This window comes from Rattus norvegicus, chromosome 6 (genome assembly GCF_036323735.1).
Source record: "Rattus norvegicus strain BN/NHsdMcwi chromosome 6, GRCr8, whole genome shotgun sequence".
NCBI classification, from domain to species: Eukaryota; Metazoa; Chordata; class Mammalia; order Rodentia; family Muridae; genus Rattus; species Rattus norvegicus.
The window spans coordinates 123,811,204-123,833,244 of record NC_086024.1 but is presented as its reverse complement, the minus strand read 5'-3'; the positions used below and the strand labels follow the sequence as shown (position 1 = coordinate 123,833,244).

The 22,041-nt window shown below is 40.2% G+C and overlaps 1 protein-coding gene across 15 annotated transcripts in view; it reads left to right on the top strand.

Moving 5' to 3' along the window:
- Eml5 (EMAP like 5) overlaps window positions 1–22,041 on the top strand; it is a 130,317-nt gene that overhangs the window by 72,341 nt on the left and 35,935 nt on the right. For 13 of the 15 annotated variants that reach the window (XR_010052132.1, XM_063262249.1, XM_063262250.1 and 10 more), the window contains 9 exons: window positions 3,063–3,265; window positions 4,220–4,331; window positions 5,295–5,422; window positions 9,505–9,646; window positions 14,813–14,965; window positions 16,065–16,196; window positions 18,114–18,202; window positions 19,030–19,206; window positions 21,088–21,289. Coding sequence is in view for 14 of the 15 variants with exons in the window: in XM_063262249.1 (XP_063118319.1) it covers window positions 3,063–3,265; window positions 4,220–4,331; window positions 5,295–5,422; window positions 9,505–9,646; window positions 14,813–14,965; window positions 16,065–16,196; window positions 18,114–18,202; window positions 19,030–19,206; window positions 21,088–21,289 (1,338 nt within the window). In the remaining variant the exon portion in view is untranslated. Of the gene's footprint in view, window positions 1–3,062; window positions 3,266–4,219; window positions 4,332–5,294; window positions 5,423–9,504; window positions 9,647–14,812; window positions 15,025–16,064; window positions 16,202–18,113; window positions 18,203–19,029; window positions 19,207–21,087; window positions 21,290–22,041 lie in introns of those variants that run through there. The other 2 variants (XM_063262251.1, XM_063262260.1) reach the window with 2 other exon arrangements.

Here is a 22,041-nt window from a genome sequence, read left to right as displayed (position 1 = left end):
TTGAGAATTTACTGATATAAATCTGACTGATAAATTACAAGTCTCTCGAGTTTTGATTTTACCAAGTTACAGGGATTTTTGAACCGCAAGATGGGTGGTCACTACATGGGGTTAGCCATAGAGGCAGCGAGACTAATGGGGCCAGAGACTACTGGTGCTAGCATGGGATGGTGCATCCCTTTTCAGTATTTCCTTCAACAGAGGAGTATTGGTATTAGCTCTTGTTTGAAGGTCTGGTAGAATTCTGTACTAAAATCATGTGGTCCTGGTCGGTCGGTCTCTCTCTCTCTCTCTCTCTCTCTCTCTCTCTCTCTCTCTCTCTCTCTCTCTTTGGCTGGAAGTTTTTTAATGGCTTCTTCTATTTCCTTAGGGATTATGAGACCGTTTAGATAGTTATCTGATCTTGATTTAACTTTGGTATGTGGTATCTGTCTAGAAAATCATCCATTTCATCTAGATTTCCCAGTTTTGAAGAGTGTAGACTTTTGTAGTAATTTCTGATGATTTTTTGAATTTCCTCAGTTTCTGTTGTTATCACTTCATTTTCATTTCTAATTTTGTTAATTTGGACACTGTCTCTGTGCCCTGTAGTTAGTTTGGCTAAAGGTTTATCTAGTTGATTTTCTCAAAGAACCAGCTCTTGGTTTGGTTGATTTCGGCTCTGAGTCTGACTGTTCCCTGCGTCCACTCCTTGGGTGCCTGTACTTCTTTCTCTTTGTTCTAGCGCTCTCAGGTGTGCTGGTAAATTGCATTTATAGAATCTTCCCAATTTCTTTATGAAGACACTTATGATTTTTCCTCTAACACTGCTTTTGTTGTGTCCTGAAAGTTTGAGTATGATGTGTCTTCATTTTCATTGAATTCTATAAAGTCCCTGATTTCTTTATTTCTTCCCTGACCAAGTTGTCATTGAGCAGAGAGCTGTTCAGCTTCCATGAGTATGTGGCTTTCTGTTGTTTTTGTTGTTATTGAGGTCTAACCTTTGTCCGTGGTGATCTGTCTGAATGAATGGGATTATCTCATCTTCGTGTATCTGTTAAGGCTTGTTTTATGTTGGATTATGTGATCAGTTTTGGAGAAGGTTCGGTGAGGTGCTGAGAAAAAGGTGTATTCTCTTGTTTTGGGGTGAAATGTTCTGTAGATATCTGTTAAATCCATTTGGCTCCTAACTTCTATTAGTTTCGCTGTGTCTCTGTTGAGTTTCTCCATCTATGGTGATTGAGAGTTTTGCTGGGTATAGCATCCTGGGCTGCCATTTGTATTCTCTTAGATGACATCCATCTAGGATCTTCTTGCTTTTAGAGTCTCTGTTGAGAAGTCTGGTATAATTCTGATAGATCTGCCTTTATATGTTACCTGGCCTTTTTGCCTTACAGCTTTAAATATTCTTTCTTTGTTCTGTGCATTTAGTGTTTTGATTATTATGTGATGAGAGAATTTTCTTTCCTGGTCCAATCTATTTGGTATTCTATAGGCTTCTTATACATTTATGGCCATCTCTTTCTTTAGGTTACGGAAGTTTTCTTCTATGATTTTGTTGAAGATATTTTCTGGTCCTTTGAGCTAGAATTCTTCAACCTCTTCTATTCCTATTATTCTTAGTTTTGATCTTTTCATTGTGACTTGAATTTCCTGGATATTTTGGGTTAGGAGCTTTTTCCCAGTTTGTATTTTCTTTGACAATGTATCCATATTTTCTATGGTATCTTCGTCTGAGATTCTCTCTTCCTATCTCTTGTATTCTATCCTATGTTGTCCATCTCCAGGGTTGCCTTCATTTGTTTTTTTATTCATGCCTTCATGTGTTTTCTTTATTGTTTCTATTTCCATTTTTTAGGTCTTGGACTGTTTTGTTCAATTCCTTCACCTGCTTGATTATATTTTCCTGTATGTCTTTAAGAAATTTATTTGTTTCTTCTTTAAGGGCTTCTACCTATTTACCTGTGTTTTCATGTATTTCTTTTTTTTTTTTTTTTTTCGGAGCTGGGGACCGAACCCAGGGCCTTGCCCTTGCTAGGCAAGTGCTCTACCACTGAGCTAAATCCCCAACCCCTTTCATGTATTTCTTTAAGGGAGTTCTTTATATCCTCATTAAAGGGCTCTATCCTCTTCATGAGATGGAATTTTAAGTCATTATCTTGCTTTTTGGACTATCCAGGGCTTGCTGTGGTAGGTGAACTGTATCCTGGTGGTGCCAGATTGTATTGGGTTCTGTCACTTATCCTATGCTTGCCTCTGGCCATCTCATTACCTCTGGTGCTAAGTGGCCTGGGTGTCCTCCTTGGAGCAGGCCTCCTTGGAGGCAGATAAAGCTGGTCTCCTTGGAGGCAGGCATTGCTGTCCCTGGTTAGGCTAGGCCTCTGTGTCTGTGGTAAGAGTAGGCTTCCTATGTCCATGGTTACTGCTGACCTCCTGGGAGGTAGGCAGGCTGTAGGGGATGGGAAGGTATAGGGCCTGCTAATCTGACTTGTGTGGAGAAACATACCAGAGGAAGGTGGAGCTGAGCGGGTGGGCCCTGTGTCAGCCAGACTCTGTATCTTTGGTTACTGAGGATCTCCTAGGAGGCAAGCAGGCCGTGGCATGTGGGAGGGTATCTGGGCACTGATATGGCCTAGGTAGGAAGCTACCCAGAAGAAGGTAGGAAGGGTAGTTGAGCTGGGGTGGGGTGGGGTGGGGGTTCCCAGCTAGCATAAGTATTTGGGCAAATTCTCACCTATGTCTTTGATTACTGCAGACCTCCTGGGAGGCTCACAGGCTCTTGGTGTGGACTTGTATTGGTCTTTTAAAAACTTCTTCTATCCTTAAATAAGTTATAAAATTTTTGACAAGTATTATTAAAAATTCTAACAACTGACTAAAACTTAGTTTTTGTTATTTATCTGATAAGATATAGCCTAAGATCCATGATATAAAGCATTCCCCAAGTTGATTGATAGCTTTGTAATTTTCTTTTTAATATTCTATACTGTTACTGTCTTTTTGTCAATCAGTAGGAATGGAACTATGCTTTGTCGCTGGACATTTTGAAAGCAGTACTTTCCCATTTATTTCTTATGGCACAGGGGGAGGGCTAATTGGAAGAAAAGGCTACGTCGGCACTCTGGGGAAAAATGACACAATGATGTGTGCAGTGTATGGATGGACTGAAGAGATGGCTTTTTCTGGAACATCCACAGGAGATGTATGCATCTGGAGAGATGTCTTTCTTGTAAAAACAGTTAAAGCCCATGATGGGCCCGTGTTCAGTATGCACGCATTGGAGAAAGTAAGTAACCTAAGGACCCGACCATAGTCTGTTATGTTCTTTCTTTCCAAATCCCTAAATATGATATGAAATAGATATGCTGCTTTAAGGCACACCTTAAACAACACAGTGGCACATCCCTGTGACCCCAGCACTCAGAAGGTGAAGGGATGACCATCGTATTTGTATGCACAGCTAGCTCAAAGCCAGCCTGAACTACATGAGACCCTCTTAAAATAAAAAGCAAATGAAAAGAAAGAGAAAGAAAGAAGAGAGGAAAAGAAAGAGAAAGGGGGGAAGGAAAGGCTCCCTCAGCATGTATAATACTGGCTGCACAGGCCTGGCCACTCAGGTTCAGTCCCTGGAACAGGCAGTGAAGGAGAGTTGTCTTCTGGCCTTAGAGAAACACACACAATATTCTCTGTCTGTCTGTCTGTCTGTCTGTCTCTCTCTCTCTCTCTCTCTCTCTTCCTCCCCTCCCTCTCTCTCTCCTTCCCTCTCTCCTTCTCCTCCTCCCTTAATTTCCTCCTCCCCTTCCTCTATCCCCCTCCCCCCTCATTCACACACACAGAAATTATTATAAAGGAATGGAAACTAAAAGTTTACTCTGTTAAGCACTGCTGTGTGTCAACATTATGCTAAGTGCTATCTGTATTATTACATCCTACTCAGTGCTGTTCCGTTCCTTCTTTTCAAGGTAAAGTGGGAGGCTTTAGAAGGACGTGTGATTGCTGAAAGTGTGGAAGTGGCAGGTGTCCCTCAGCACCCACTATAGAACCTGGTCTTTTGGTGCCTTTAGCATCACATAGATACCTTTATAGATTCTGTGTTGATGTTTGGAAACTATGATAGAGGCTCTTACTGTCATTCTTAATCTTTTGGCTGCACTCCTTTCTCTATAGGTTTTTAATATAAAGCAGCTAATTGGTTTTGATGTATTTGATCTTTACTAACTGGAACCCTTTGTTTTCACAGGGATTTGTAACTGGAGGAAAAGATGGCGTGGTAGCCCTTTGGGATGATTCCTTTGAAAGATGTCTCAAGACTTATGCTATAAAAAGAGCTGATTTAGCCCCAGGATCTAAAGGTGGTTTCATATTAGTCTGTTGTTCAAGAAAATACTAATTATTCATTAATATGCTTGATCACTGAGGTGGAACACATATTTTGCCTTCTTGATGACCATCAGAATTAAATAGAAATCAATTACATGCTACCAGAGTCGTCATCCTTCTTTCTCTGAAATATTTGATGAAGTACTAACTCACCGTGATACTCTTAACTTTTAGCTCTCATACTTATCAGCATCTAGGAGATATTTTTTTCAGGCAGCATTTGGCTTACTGAACAAGCCTGACAATCTGATTTCAGTCCCTGGAACCCACCATGGAAGGAGGGAACTGTGCCGGCCTCCACTCTAACCTCACACGTCCTTCCTTGTCTTTTCTTTCAGTGCATTTCTTCCTTTCAGGGACTGTGCCACTCTCTCCAAACTCAAGGCCTTTCTGCACGCTTTTTTTCCTGCGGATTGTTCATACAGGCTGTACGACATTTCAAATCTGAAACACTTTATTCTTTGTGACTTCATCCTCACTTCCCCCTTCAGAAATTTAATTCATTTCTCAAATTCTCCCTTCCTAATAACCTCCTCACATAAGATCTGTTGCCAGGCTTACTGATATGTTACTGAGGCCTGCCTGGGACACACTGGACAAAGGGACCTATCTTATGCTGAGTTAGAGTTCCTGACTTGGATGTTATACATAACCTAAGGGGAACAGGAAGAAGATGAAGATTTACTAATGTAGGGGCAAAGATGTAGTTATTGAAATGGTAGTGTGGGTCTGGGTAGAACACAATTATATGTTGTTATGCTCTAAGATTAACAAATTGAATGATTGAAGTAAGTACAGTATTATTAGAATTTCTAAAATATAGATAGAACTTTATAATGTGAGTTTTTACTATCAAATACTATCAGTGGAAAAATACATAGTCTTGAATTATCTTAACTTCTCATCTTCAAGAACTTTTCCATCTAACATTCCAGGTCTGCTCTTGGAAGATAACCCATCTATACGTGCCATATCATTAGGACATGGTCATATTCTGGTTGGCACAAAGAACGGTGAGATATTGGAAGTGGATAAAAGTGGCCCAGTCACTCTGCTGGTCCAGGTACTTGAAATGTGAATGTGCACTCTTCTTCTTTATGGTTCATGTTTTCATTCATGAGAAGCAAAACTGACACTGGGAAAGCAATGCGAGATGAGTGAGGGAAATATGTCACAATGCTAATGTACATTGAGAAAAATGTACTAGACAAAACCAGTAATGAATACACATGTTCTCTTGTATAATTAGTGCCAATACTTAGGTAAAATTCTATCACTACTTATGAAGTCAATGAGACAAAAACTAGTTATAATGCATTTGACCCAGACATTCATTTCATGTTTAGTTTTACTTTTGGAGCCCATTTGCTAAACATAGGTCATTTGAGACTCTTCAGTTAAGTGTAAGTTTTATAGCTTACAGAGATGAAAAGGATAGTATGACTGCAGACCAAAAGTGTATTACTGAAAACATCAGTGAGAAGCTAATAAAAATTCAGAAATAAACTTTTTAAAGACAGAGTCACATTGTGCTCTGCTGATTTGGAACTTGCTAATAAGTAGATCAGGCTGGCCTCAAATTTATGGAGATCCCCTTGCCCTTGCTTCCACTTCTGCCTCCTCTTTAATTATCTGCTTCATTCCTGTTAGGACCCCAAAGAGCACACACAGATAGAGTGCCATCCATGCTTTATTTAGTGCTTTATTGTTAATACCCTGTCAGTGAGATTGTGAAGGGGCAAACTAGTGGTAACTTGTTAATTTCACTTACATAATATGCCCTTAAAATAAAAGGAGTTTCTGGGGTGTGTGTGTGTGTGTGTGTATGTGTGTGTGTGTGTGTGTGTGTGTGTGTGTGTGTGTGTGTGTGTGGTGTGTGAGATTGGCCCTTTACGATCCTCTCCATAGGGTATGCATACTCTACACATCTGTCTAGTCACTGTAATTTATACATCTATGAGGTCCCATACATTATTACTACAAATACCCTTCTAGGGATGAATACAGAAGAATTACTTTTTAAATGTCATAAGAAAAGTTTTAGAAATCACAAATGATAAAAAAATTTGGGTGGGGTGGTGATCTGAGAAGAGCTCGAGGAGGGGTAAACCTGATTAAAATACATTGTATATATGTATGGCACTCTCAAAGAATAAATGAAAATGCTGTCTTAAAAGAGAGGACATTCTAGATGAATTAAACTGAATAGACTTTATTTGAGCACTAAAATATTTGTATAGTGAACTGCACTCAAAGTCAGAAGAGATTTGAGGAGCTTTGCCTCAGCATGGGCACCAAGCTCTTGTCAGCTAGGTGTGGAAGACAAAAGACCCACTTGGTTGGTTAAAATTCTTAAACCTTGTCTTGATGTTATTGGCAGTGTGTGATTGCCAGGTTCTTTGAGTACAGTCCCTGGGGGCTTCTGGTTGGTAAAATATCTAGTTTCATCTTGGTATTTATGTTGGCTTTCAGGTTGTTTCCTAGTACCCTAGTGTGGATGCTGTCCTAATGGACTCTTAATTAAAACTGTTCTCAATATATCTTTTTAAAAAAATGATGCTGGGCCTCATGTGTGCTGAACACTTACTGTACCACTGAGTCACACCTGTCTTACTGTGTTCTGTTTCTTATGTGGTGAGATTGGATTGTCTTTTAGCTTCCTGGCTTTAGGATTCACGATACCTTGCCTTAGCTATTGTCTAAATGTGTATGTGAAAGCTTAGTGAGCCTGTGAAAGAAATCAAGTAAAGGTTTAATTGTTAGAAATGAGTAGAAAAACAGTAGTAATTTCAGACATAGCTGTATACCTTGAATATTGAGATAACAAATTGAAAAATTGTTAAAACTGATAGAGGGTCTCTATAACGTGATGATTTTAAAAATGAACATATAGAAAGCAATGGTATTTCATTCTAGTAGCAATATGAACAAAATATTACATACAATATTACTCATAAAGTAAACTATACAATAACCAGTATTTTCATTTTTCATTATTTGTTTACATGTATTCATGGTTTTGGGGGAGCAGTGCACATGCCTTGGCATGTGTAGAAGTCAGAGGACAAGTTGGGGGGGGGATTAAGTTTTCTTCTTCTGCCATGAATTCTTGGAAATCAGAGCCAGATTGTCAGGTTTGAGGACGTGCACTTTTACTGTTCGATCCTTCCCACTGCTTATTCTAGTGATCAGGAATTTTATAGTTAAAATATGTAAAACCTACACTAAGAAAATTATGAAATTTTAACTAAAGATGTAAAAGATCTAGATAAACTGCGCTTTGTTATGATTATAATCCATATTTTGATAGGATTTTTGCACAGAACACAGGCTTTTACAAAAACGCCTAGAAGGTAAAGGAAGAAGGAAGAAAATGCTGGGAACCTCTACAGGATAAAAATATATGAAACACAAACTTAGTCTAACTGAAAAGTGTGGAGGGTGTAGTCACCACCATGTCGTCGAAGGACAGCAGTGTTGTAGCGGTGCTGACTGTGGCGCAGTCGTCCTAGGGTATCAAGTTCTCGTGGCTGGGATAGCGCTCTAGTCATCGTGATCTCTAACTTACTGGGAGCAAGGTTTTGTGGTTTTCACCGTATAGTCTTACGTTGTTAAGCTTGTTCCTATTTTTTGATGTTATTTTAAACAATATTTTCTCAATTTTATTTTTGGATTGTTTTTTGCTAGTACATAGTACAGTTGATTTTGTACATATCCTATAATGGAAACAAGGACCTATAAACTCGCTAATTTCATGTATTCTAAAAGTTTTGCAGCAGATTCTTTACTAATTTTTATATGTAAGATCATGTCATCTATAAATAATTGATCCACTTCCCCATGTCAGTTCTGCATAGTGGTTACTTCCTTTACTTGGCTAGTTGCCCTGCTGAAGCTTCCAGTGTAACATCGAATGTAAGCAGTGAGAACAGATGTTATTGGGTTTGTTCCCTGTCTGAGGAAAGCCATCATTAAGTAAAGGATCCTCCCTTCCTCCTTTCCTTCTTCTTTTCCTTTCCCCCTTCCTCTTCTCTCTTCCTTTCTCCTTCCCTCCTTCCCTTATTTTAAGACGTGGTTTTGTTGGTCATCCTGGCTTGCCTGGAACTCACTCTGCAGATGAGGCTGACCTTGAACCTGCAGCTGTCTTCCTGCCTCAGCTTCCTGACTAATGGTAGTATAGGCATGAGATTTTTCATAATGGAAGTGTAGGTTTTTCACAAATGTTCTTTACAAGATGGAGAATCATGGTTTAATCCCTGGTTCATTAAGTGGTTTAATCCTGGTCCAGGAGGAATTTGTTGTATGCTTTTTGTTTGCTTGTTTATTGGAAGGATCATGGTATTTGATTTTCATCCTGTGGCAGTTATTATGTTAATTTATTTGCCTTGTGTGGTTGAATTTACATATGCTGACTTCTGTTAGATAATGTGTTAGTGCCCCCTGGTTAGGGCTGTTGCTTTGTATTTTTTTTTCCTGGTGGTGGTATTGGCTTCATAAAATGACTTGGGAAGTAGTGCCTCATGGTTGGAGCAGGAAGAAAAAGGCTCCTAATCTTAAAGAAACTGGCTTCCTAGCAGAATGCAGAAAACAGTCATCTTTACAGGTACTTGAGAGAAGCCAGTGAAGGCTGTTAGGAAAGGAGACGGGAGAGTTTGGTAATCTCTGATTGCATGACAATCTAAAACATAGCCAGTCAGTTTGCCCAGAGGCAAAGTCAGGTCTCTGGAGTTGAGTACTGGGACAGGGAGGGCATCTGGGTGGGGGAGACTTTAGGGGTAAATGCATATGGTAGAAGTGGTCGAGGGTCGGGTGATATGCTGTCCTCAGAACCTGGCCCTCCAGCCAGGGGTTGGGGATAAAGCCAGGTGTTGTTGATTGCAGGAGTCTGTTTTGGTTTCCACGTAGTTGAGTTGTGACAGGGAAGAGGGAGTGGGTTCCAGTACACGCACCATCACTATTTTAACAAAGTCCACTAGGTTTTCCTTAGTAAAATTTCTTTCATTTCTTTGGTCTCCTTGAAACCTTGTCAAGGCTTTACTGAACTTAGAGGTCTTTTTCAGTTTCATTGGTGAGCGAGTCTGCAGAGCTCCTCCTCTGATCATGTATTTTCAGATTACACTGAGATTAACTGTGTTTTCTTTATAGGGACACATGGAAGGAGAGGTGTGGGGTTTGGCCACACATCCTTATCTGCCCATCTGTGCTACTGTAAGTGATGATAAGACCTTAAGAATATGGGATCTCTCTCCTAGTCATTGTATGTTGGCAGTCCGGAAACTGAAGAAGGGTAAGAGGCTCTCAGAGTTCAACAAAGATTAAGCTCTTACAGCAGTCTTCTGACATTTGCAATAGCCATAGAATGTCTCTTGCAAAGGATTATGGGAAATTCTCTCATCTTCCTTGGGCTGAACCTGTGACATTCCAAGGATAGGATCCTAGAAGAGAGCCAAGGCAGGGTGAATGTATTCGGTTTTATTACTATTGCTTAACTTCTCTTTTAACAGTGTAATTCCAATTAGAATGAAGCACTGCCCTCACCTGTCTAACAGTGTAAACTTATTTTGGTAGTTGATTCAGTTTTTCATTCTTATAATTGCTTCTGGAGCTCTTGGTGTAGAGTTGGTATTATTCTTTAGCTTTCCTTACAGCTCTATAGGTTAACAGCTTTGAGCATGTGTCTGGGTTTACTTGGGTTCATCTGCTTTATGTTTCCTGAATATGTGGCTTTCATTCTGTGTTAAAATTGAAAACCTCTCTGCCAGTGCTAGTGGCTCCCCCTGGGTGTCACTCCTTGTATTAGGTTATAGGCAAAACTTGTGACTCTGTCCTTCAGGGTCTAAATGCTCTTACTTAGTTATGCTTACTTTATTTAACATTAGGTCAAGAGGGAAAGTTGGTTTTTATAATTTGAAGGATATGTGTGAAGTTTTCTTTTTTTGAGACAAAATATCACTATATCTTCCTAGCTGGCCTTGAATTCTGTATATATAGACAATGCTAGTCTCAAATTCACAGACCTCTGCCAGCCGCTGCCTCCTGAGTGTTGAGATTAAGGGTGTCAGCCATCATTTCTGGTGGTATGCATGACAACTGCTTAGGCTAATAAGATTATTGATGTCCTTCTCCTAATTGAACCATACTGGTCCCCAACCTCAGTCCAATGGATTGGCTGTAAGTATCTGGATCTGTCTCAGTCAGCTGCTGGTAGAGCCTCTTGGGACAGCCACACTAGCTCCTGACTGTAAACACATCATAGCATCAGTAATAGTGTCAGGTCTTAGAAGATCATCAGTCTCAACTTACCCAAACCCCAGGGATCAACCTAGAGCATGCACAGGCTCATCCAAGGCCCCTGGCACAAAGATAGCAGAGGTCTGCCTGGTCAGGCCTTAGTGGGAGAAGATGCACTTAATCCTCAAAAGACCTAAGGCCCCAGGGAAGGGGGAGGCCCCAGGGGAGGGGGAGGCTGAGGGGTGGGGGATGTGGGGCACCCACTCAGAGGCAAGGGGGAGGAGGAATGGGATGAGGAACCGTGGGAGGGGGGACCAAGAGGAGTAACAATGGGAATATAAATAAATAAAATATTAAAAATTGAAAAAGAATATTGTTGATGTTATGCTGAGTTAGATATGAGACACTGTTGTAAATTGGATATATAAGAAAAATTTTTGGCAAATAACTCAATTTCTTGGCAATCAAAGAATAAGCAGAATTTAAATATACAATATGACTTAATGTTTATATTATTGAAGTTTGAGAAGTAAATATATCCTGAATACTTACCAGCCTTTTGCACTTACTTTTTAAGTGGCACATTGGAAAGTTCCATTATCAGTTTCTTTTGCTGGCATGCCTATACCCAGCTGTAATCTCTGTAGAATATGATTTCAACTTTCAGGCCAGCCTGAGCCATGCAGTAAGACCCCATCTCAACAACAAAAAAATCAAAACAACAGCTTGTGTATCCTGTGGTTTTATTTTTAATTATAATCAATTTAGAATATTTATTTATTTGTTTGTTTGTTTATTTTTACACTCTACATTTTATTCCCCTCCCGGTCCAGCCTCTGACTGTTCCATATCCTACACCCCCCACTGCTCCACAAGGATGTCCCCACCCCAGCCATCCCACCAGACCTCTAGGGCTTCCAGTCTCTTGAGGGTTAGGTGCATCTTCTCTGACTGAACCCAGACCTGGGAGTCCTCTGCTGTATATGTGTTGGGGGCCTCATCTCAGCTGGTGTATGCTGCCTGGTTGGTGATCAGTGTCTGAGAGATCTTGGGGGTCCACGTTAATTGAGACTGCTGGTCCTCCTACAGGGTTGGCCTCCTCCTCAGCTTCTTCCAGCTTTTCCCTAATTCAACCACAGGGGTCAGCAGCTTCTGTTCATTGGTTGGGTGCACATCTGCATCTAACTGTTTCAGCTGCTTGTTGGGTCTTTTGGAGAGCAGGCATGATAGGCCCCTTTGTGTGAGTGCCCCATAGACTCAGTAATAGTGTCAGGTCTTTGGGGCCTCTCCTTGAGCTAGATCCCACTTTGGGCCTGTCACTGGACCTTCTTTCCCTCAGGATCTTCTCCATTTCCATTCCTGAAGTTCTTTCAGACAGGAAGAATTATGGGTCAGAGTTTTGACTGTGGGATAGCAACTCCATCCCTCACTTTCTTTCTGTCTGCCCTGTCTTTCTGCTGGAGGTGGGCTCAGCAAGTTTCCCCTCCCGACTGTAGGGCATTTCATCTAGGGTCCCCCTATTGAGTCCGGAGAGTTTCTCACCTCCCAGGTCTCTGGTACATTCTGAAGGGTCCTCCCAACCTCCTTCCTCCCTAGGTCATCTGTTTCCATTCTTTCTGCTGGCCCTCAGGGCTTCAGTCCTTTCCCCCCACCCAATATCACATCATGTTCTCCTCTCCCCCACCCTTATCCCCTTTCCCTCCCCCCCTCCCCCTTGTGGTTGCTATCTTCTCCCTCCCAAGTGGGACTGAGGTGTCCTTACTTGGGCCCTTCAGCTTGTTGACTTTTTTGAGTTCTGTAGACTGACTGTACTGGGTTTTTTTGGGGGGGGGGTGGTAATATCCACTTATTAATGAGAACATCCCATGCATGTCCTTTGGGGTCTGAGTTACCTCAATCGTGCTCGCTTCGGCAGCACATATACTGAGTTACCTCAATCTTGATGATATTTTCTAGTTCCATTCATTTGCCTGCAAAACTCAGGATGTCCTCGTTCTTAATAGCTGAGTAGTACTCCATTGTGTAAATGAACCACATTTTCTGTATCCATTCTTCTGTTGTGGGACATCTGGGTTGTTTTCAGCTTCTGGCTATCACAAATAAGGTTGCTATGAACACAGTGGAACGCATGCCCCTGTGTCATGGTGGGCATCTTTTGGGTATATTCCCAAGAGTGATATTTCTGGGTCTTTTGGTAGGTCTATTTCCAATTTCCAGAGGAACCTCCAAATTGATTTCCAGAGTCGTTGTACCAGTTCGCAGTCCCACCTGCAATGGAGCAGTGTTCCTCTTTCTCCACATCCTCGCCAACATGTGCTGTCACCTGAGGTTTTGATCTCATTCTCACTGGTGTGAGGTGGATTCTCAGGATCATTTAGATTTGCATTTCTCTGATCACTAAGGACTTTGAGCATTTTGTTAGGTGCTTCTCAGCCATTCGAGATTCCTCTGTTGTGAATTCTCAGTTTAGTTCTAAACCCCATTTTTTGACTGGGTTGTTTGGATTTTTTGTGATTAGCTTCTTGGGTTCTTTATATATATTTTGGATATTAGCCCTCTATCGGATGTGGGTTAGTAAAGATTTTGTCCCAATCTGTAGGATGCCGATTTGTCTTACTGACTTCATCCTTTGCCTTACAGAAGCTTTCCAGTTTCATGAGGTCCCATTTATCAGTTCTTGATCTTAGAGCTTGAGCCACTGGAGTTCTGTTTAGGAAATTTCCCTCTGTGCCTATGAGTTTAAGGTTCTTTCCCACTTTCTCTTCTATTAGATTGAGTGTATCTGGTTTTATGTTGAGGTCCTTGATCTACTTGGACTTGAGCTTTGTGCATGGTGCAAATATGAGTCTATTTTCATTTTTCTACAGACGGCCAGTTAGACCAGCACCATTTATTGAAGATGCTCTCTTTTTTTCCATCATTTATTTTTTACTACTTTTTCAAAGATCAAGTGTGCATAAATATGTGGTTTTATTTCTGTGTCTTCAATTCTATCTCATTGATCAATATGTCTGTCTCTGTACCAATACCATGCAGGTTTTATCACTATTGGTCTGTAGTAGAGCTTGAGGTCAGGGATGGTGATTTCCCCCAGCCGTTCTTTTATTACTACAAATTGTTTTTGTTATTCTGGGTTTTTTGCCTTTCCAGATGAATTTGACAATTCATGTCTTTGAAGAATTGTGTGGGGATTTTGATGGGGGTGCATTGAATCTGTAGATTGCCTTTGTTAGGATGGCCATTTTTACTATGTTATGGTTTAGAAGCTGGCTGGTAATAATTCTATCCTGATTTCTGTTTGTAACCACTACATACTATCATCTCCCATGTTTGTACCTCTAGCCTGTCCTTCTGAGAAGTATTAATATATCAGATAGCTTTCATCATGCCTTCCATTGAGTTTCTTTTAGGCATCCCTCATCTCAGTAAATGACATCACTACTGAGGAAGATGTGTGATCTTTACTTTCCTCTTTCTCGTCTCCCCACCAATTCTGTCTGCATACGCGTCTATTCCTGTGCCTTCCACTGCTGCCATCTGTCCTCACTGTCTCCTGACTCTCAGGTTGCAGCAGTCATTCCTAGATTCTTTATTATCAGTGTCTGCTTAATAGTTGATTACTTATTCCCAGTTGTGTCAGCTTTTCATTCTGTAACTGCCTCACTCCACCCCTCAGCTTACATGCTAATACTGAAAGCGTTAGGGCTGCCTCAGCTTGCCCTATATCTTGCTGTCGGCAGAAGCGCATTATTATCTCTTTTTTCATCAGTGTAGGTCTGACTTCTTTTGAAATGGGCAATATCAGTAGTAATAAACAATACTAATATTACTCATGTGTAGTTTTGAAACAGATCTTTCTAGCTTACAGTAATGATTGCCTAGCGTCCTTTTTAATTTCTGAAGCATTTTTACGAAGATGACCTCACTTTTAAAATTTTGGTAGAATAGAACTCACCTCCCACCCCTCACCCCCAGTCTTCGCTTAAGTCATTGGCTTTTTATTGGTTAAATTCTCTTTTTCACCGCCTTTCTGTTATTTAACGGTCCATTTTTGTTAAGTGTAGAAGCCAGTTTATTTCAACAGAACATCTTGACTTCTTTTTCATGTTTATTTGAGGCCATAATACATACAAGTTCCTGTTCATAATTAAAGGTCCTTAAAGCACATACTTTAAACATGTATACGTGATGGAAATTCCCTGATGCTTCTCTTCTCTTTCAGGTGGGCGGTGCTGCTGCTTTTCCCCTGATGGCAAAGCTTTGGCTGTAGGACTCAATGATGGAAGCTTCTTGATGGCCAACGCAGACACTCTAGAGGATCTTGTGTCCTTTCACCACAGAAAAGATGTTATTTCAGACATCCAGTTTTCACCTGGTGAGACTGCACTGAAATTGTACTTGAGTATTAGCATCAGTGAGTAAATGTATCAATAGGTAATTGTTTTCTAGTTTATTTTACCTTAGACCATACTTTCTTTGTCTCTGCCTGTCTCTCTCTCTCTCTCTCTCTCTCTCTCTCTCTCTCTCTCTCTCTCTCTGTGTGTGTGTGTGTGTGTGAGAGAGAGAGAGAGAGAGAGAGAGAGAGAGAGAGAGAGAGAGAGAATATGATTGATTGAGATTTCCGTGTGTGGTATGTGTGTGTGAACTCAGAGACGGTTAGGCGTCCTGCTCAGTTATCATCCATCTTACTCCTTTGAGACTGAGCCTGAAGCTCGGGTAGACAGCAAGCTCACCAGTCCTCCCATCCTACCCACAGTGCGGGGGTCACAGGGTGTAGCCTGCCCAGCTTTACACATGGGTATGAGGATCTTAAAACATCAGGCCTCATGTTTGTGTAGCAAACGCTCTTTGCACTGACCATCTCTCCAGCCTCTAAAGAGTTTTACTTTCTGACAAGGCAGCAGGTGCAGTATAAAAGCCCGAACTTGCCAAGCGCCAATGTCTGTTTAATCTTAGTCTGTATGCCATTAATTTTCCAAATAACTTGGATCTGGTGGACTTTAGTTTTCATGTTTGTAAATAAAAGGGGCCAAATAACTATTTTATATAGGAATGCTTTTGAAACTATGTAAGTTTTTTGTCATAGATTTCTTTGATTCATTGTCTACTACAGAGCCCACTATAGTGTAGGAATTATGAATGATAAGACAAAATGTTGATTTTGGTCTATTTCCCTCTATATTTAGCAGGATTTTGGGGGGAAGGATTGATTGTATCAAAATTAGGTCCTACATTACTCTTTACATTTTGTTGTCTACTAATCTAATGTGTTACACTAAGAAAATGTACTTCATTTTTTGTTATTAATGTTCTTGAAGAATTATATTATTATTTGATATCAACATATGGGCCTGATTATACTACAGCTTATGAAATACTTAAGACTTCCCTCAAAAAATACCAAGTTACTTCTAGTTGCAGAGTCAGAAACTCCTCCCTGAGATAGGAGATGTAGACAGACGTTTCTGTCGTAGGTTCTGGGAAATACCTCGCTGTGGCGTCCCATGACAGCTTCGTTGATATATACAATGTGACAAGTAGCAAGCGAGTGGGAGTTTGCAAAGGAGCAACAAGCTACATCACCCACATCGACTGGGACAGCAGAGGTAAGACGCTGCTGAGAGCCTCTCTAGTGTGCTCTAGTACAGCTCTGCAGAGCAGCAGATGGGATTCAGCTCAGGGTGGACCCTGTACAAGTTCAGACTTTCAGAGCATGGGCCATGATACATTGTTAATTTTAAAGTAATCTAAATTTTATACAAGAAAAAAATTTAGCCATAGCCATCTGATTTTTGTCAGATAAACCTCACACATTTCAAATTTGGAAATAGAATTGTAAAGATTTCAAAATCACTTCTTGCATTATTTAATATATCATATTTTTCTAAAAGTTATCATAATTTTATGGCATATTATTTAATGAGTACTTTTTGCAGAATGCATAGCATATAACAATGTTTGAAAATTTTGGACAGATGTTAAATATTTTAAATGCTTTCACTTTAATAGATATTTTTAACTTTTTAAATTTCATATTATAAGTTAAGGTTTTTCAAATATCCTTAAACTGTATTTATACTTATATAATTTAAGGAAGCAGTTTTCACAACAAAAAATGTTTTAAGTTTCTTTTCAGTGTGAACACCAACTAATATATCTATCTACATAAAAATAAGCCTTTCATGAATGAAATTATTTAATTAAACTGAGATTGAGAATGTAGTGATGTTAATATATCCACTAGAGCAGAGACTGGCCTAGGGCTTTGCACAGCCATGAGAGTGCTCTTACCACTGAGCTACCTCTATCTATTTCTTCTCTTTCACTTTTAGACAGGGTCTCGCTCAGTCCTTGAATTCACCCTGCAGTCCAGGCAGTCCCTGAACTTATGAGTCTTCTGCCTTCTCTCAGTCTCTTGAATGGCTCAAAATACAGGCCTTAAACTGAGTTTGCCTGTAAAGATGTAAACAGAACACAAATACCCATGTAGAGATAGAGCTGTCACTTCACAGGCAGGGAGTAAAGCACAGCTTATTCTGGAGCCAAAGATGAGTGACCATGGCCTGGGAACATGGACCCGGGGCACCCCAAATCCCATGTTCCAAGATAGTAAGTTACAGGAAGTTTTCATAATCATAAAACAAGGAAAATTGTAAATCAAGACATTTCAAAGGTGCATCATTAGGCCAGTGCCACTTACTGAAGATGCTTTCTTATTTTCATATTATAATTTTGGCTTCTTTGTCCAAAATCTAGTGTCCATAGGTGTATGGATTTAAAGGGACTCACTGCCAACTAGGGAGCCTGCCCTCTGCACATGTGTTACAGTTGTGTAGTATGATCTTCTTATGGGAATCCTAACAGTGGGAGCAGGAGCTGTCTCTGACTCTGCTGCCTGCCTTTGGGCCACTTTCCACCTACTAGACTGTCTAGCTTTAATAGGAGAGCAGGTACCTAGTCTTGCTGCAACTTGATATGCCATGGCTGGTTGATAGCCATGGGAGCACCTGCCATTTTTAAAGAGAAATGCAGAAGTGGATGAGGCAGGAGGGGAGGGGAGGTGGGAGGTGGAAGGGAAGGGAGGTTTGTACAGGAGAGAAACTGTGGTTGTGATAAGAAAGAAGAGAAAAAAATTTCAGGAGAAAAGTACATTGGTGTGTCTGTCAGCTAGGCAGGTTGTGCAGAGGGAATCCACACTTTAGGCCTCAGATGCTGTTGGCTGACATCCTTATTCTTTGGCTTGGTGGGTACTAAGCCTCTGACTGTCCTAGAGGACTTACTAGGTAGGTCTCATGTGGAGTGAGTAGTAACTCACAATTTAGGGGATTAAAGCTAGCCCAGGAAAATTTGTCGCTGGACTAGAACATTCCAGCTCTCCCTAGGGAATTACAAGTTCTGATCATCCTGTGAAGTGTTTATCACATGTTATGTTTTGTTTTCTTTCTGGGTATTAGAGTTAAGAGGAATGATATTTGTATTCATGTGTCTTCAATATGTCTGTAATTTTAAAATTTTCTTTTAAGGAAAGCTTTTACAGGTCAACACTGGTGCTAAAGAACAGCTATTCTTCGAAGCTCCCAGAGGGAAAAAACAAACCATCCCCAGTGTGGAGGTAGGAAGATGGTGATATTTGTCATGATGTTTGTGTCATTGACAGTGGTTGGAAAACTGAGGCCCCCTTCCTGTCTTTCATCTATGTGTGGTGGTCATTCATTCTCACAGTATTTGAAAACTAATTCGGGCAAGTTTATATTACTGGACCAGAAAGAGAAATAGATGGTAAAGAAAAAGAGATACTTTTAAAAAGAAGGAATCTGGGCCTCATGGTGTAGGCCTTTAATTCCACCAACTAGATCTCTTATGAGTTCAAAGCCAAGCTGGTCTATGTAGTGAGTTCTAGGCCACATAGTGAGAGTTTGTCTCAAAAAAAAAAAGAAAAGAAAAGAAATATAAAAACTTGAATACTTAGCTGCACTTGAATCGCTGTCCTGAAAGGACAAGAAGCATTGTCTGTCTTGTGTCTGATAATATCACTAATGTCTGTTTGCTATGACCTAGGAAGAGATGCTCAGCAGACAACATGGAAGAGGTTTAGTAAGGGGCTGTCAGACTTCTTGCAGGCTGAGTGAAAAGCGTGTTTATAATGCATTCATAGGGACTCAGAATCCCCGTAAGCCTGGCTTTGGGGTAGTCTGTGAGAAGCAGCAGTTTGACTTAGGACTTAGCTCAGCAGCTAGGACATACAGTATGTGTGTCGTAAGCATGCCCTAAATGATACTGTGCTGGAATCTGCAGGCAGTGGGGCCGGGGAGCTGTAAAGCCAGCTAAGGGCTTAGCAGTTTCCCTGTTACAGGTTTACTTTCACTGTGATGGAAAAATACTTAGACTTGGCGTATTAAAGGTTAGAATCTTACAACAGTTGTTTTTAAATATTTTTAGGTGGAAAAAATTAGTTGGGCGACATGGACAAGTGTTCTTGGTTTATGTTGTGAGGGAATTTGGCCAATAATTGGAGAAGTCACAGATGTAACCGCCTCTTGCCTCACCAGTGACAAAATGGTCCTAGCTACAGGGGATGACTTGGGATTCGTGAAGCTGTTCAGATACCCAGCTAAAGTATGTGTTTCTCTTTAACTTATATAGTGGTTCTGTAATGAAATGGTGGAGGGACTATGAATTCCATTGCTTTAGTACTAGCAATGCACAGATCGTATGCAGTGTTGTATGGCCAGGGGTTGGGAATTGTGTTCCCTATTCTTGCCATCATATATAAATAAGTGTTGTAGTTTACTAAACTGTGCCTTGGTTTATATGTCATATTGTACAGTTTTTTCATTATTAAATAAATCAATATCCCTCCTCAGCATTCCTTTTATCAATATAATTTTATAATTAATTATTAGATAAATATAACTTTACTATATAACTTTAAGAGTCAATATAAGCTTTTTAGATATAGGGTTTACATCAGAAAAGAAAATTAAATAATAAACAGTTAAATACCTATAAAATTAAATAACACTGAGTCAATGTTAGTTGTTTTTCTGAAACCGGATACTACGATTCCTTACAGTGCTATATATCCTAGTCTGTGCAGTTTGATCGTTTAACTTACTGACCTTTATTCACACTATTGTACATTAGGCTTCTGCTTCCCACAGAAGTAAAACCTGTGTACATAGTACCAGTGCATTGACTTCTAACTGTCACAAACTAAGTTCCATACTGTAATCTGGCATCAATATGAACATGGACAGGTTGAAGTGGGTGCTAAGATGATACCATGGAGCTCGTGATGGCCTCAGGTGCCCTCGTTAGCATCTTCAGATACTCACTGAGGTGACAATTGGGTTTTAAACTTCTTACTGGGAACTCAGCCACTCAAAAGATCAGTTTATATTAAGTATGGAATGTACCTAGCCTGTTTGATCCCTAATGGAAGGGACGAAGGAGGGAGACTCTGTAGCAACACCCACATAATCTTAGAAAAACTCTGTGCCTTGAGGACAGATTCCTCCTCGTTAACAACAAAAGGTCTTTTATTCATTTGTTTTTGGGGAGAAGTATATGTGCCTATGGCCTGCATACATATGGAGGCCAGAGGACAACTTGAGAGACTCGGGTCTCTCCTTCCACAAAGTGTTTCTGAGAATTAAACTTGGGCTTGGTGTTGTACTGTTTTCTACTCAACCTTCGCATCAGACCCCTAATCTTGATTGTCTCCCCTCCAAGAGAATTCACACATTTTCTCTTACTTATTTATTGGGGAGGAGGGGCAGTATGGGCACACATATATATGTGTGTGAACACTATATGCCCTGGCACATGTGTGTGGGGTGGGGGGTTATGTACACACATGTGTGTGAGCATTATATGCCCTGGCACATATGTGTGTGGAGGGGGTATGTGCACACATGTATGTGTGTGAGCACTATATGCTATGGCACATGGCAGTCAGAGTTCACTTGCTGAAGTTGGTCCTCTCCTCCAGTATGGCTTCTAGAGATCACACTCAAATCATTCAACTTGACAGCTGCACCTTGACATGCTGAACCATCTCCCAGATCACTATGCTTTGTTAATATGAGAAACTTTATTTAACAACTTTGAAAAGATGTTCACTTAAAACCTACTTGTGGTTATTGATCTAAAATTTACTTACACAACTAAACTTCCCAGGGTAGATAACGTACAGTTCTCTTGGTATTTAAAAGAGACATAGAGTTCTAGAGAATGTAGTTCTACAATAGAGTGCCATCTGCCTGTCTAGCAGATATGGAACACTAAAGGATAAAAGCGAGGAAGGGGAGAAGAGAGGGGGAAGCGACTGTATACTGTGTGAATGTAGTACTTACCTAAGAAAGCACAACCGAGTTGAAGGAAAATGTAATTGTATGTGTGTACTTATTATATGCATTATGTATTTACTCAGACTTTAAAGACGAAAGTGTCAGTACTAGACTTGAGAAAGAATGTTTGAATTCACTTTTTCTTCAGGGAAAATTTGGAAAGTTTAAGAAGTATGTGGCTCACAGCACACACGTCACAAATGTTCGCTGGACTTACGATGACAGCATGCTGGTTACCCTGGGAGGAGCAGATATGTCCTTAATGGTATGGACAAGTGAAGTGGAGAGACATCGGGAAAAGAAGAACTGTGACAGTGAAGAGTCTGATACAGATTCTGAAGAAGATGGAGGTATTTCAGTTAAGGACACTTACACACACTCACACACACACATACACACTCACACACACACTCACACACACACACACACTCACACACACATACACACTCACACACACTCACACACACATACACACACACTCACACACACACTCACACACACATACACACTCACACACACACACACACTCACACATAAACACACACAGAGAGAGAGAGAGAGAGAGAGAGAGAGAGAGAGAGAGAGAGAAGGTAGCTCCAAGATTCAAACTACAGAAGTTAAAAATAATAATCATGCTTGAACAGTTGTTATTAGTGTTTGGGCCAGTTTTACAGCAGAATTGTTTTTGTGACTGGCATGCATTGATGACTGAGATATTCATCATCTGTAAAACAGCCAATCATATTTTAAGTAAGTGCTATTAAAAGCCTTTATGAAGTTGAGCTTTATATTTTAAGGCAATTTTGATTTTCTTAATGTACCAGTAATGGCAGTAATTATGAAAACACAGCCTGGATGAATAATTTAACCATTCACACTTAACAGTTGAGGGTGCATAGTAATGTATTGTACACTTATGTATATAGTATTTTTAGTAAAAATGAGATAATTAAACTCATTTTCTGTATCTTGCACTAATATACAGTTAGTGATAATTAGTAGATATCATTACATATTAAATATTCTTCACATTAATTTTTCTAGTTGCATATTAGTAATGTGCCCTTAACAATTTATCTTATATTGTTGGAAGACGATGAAT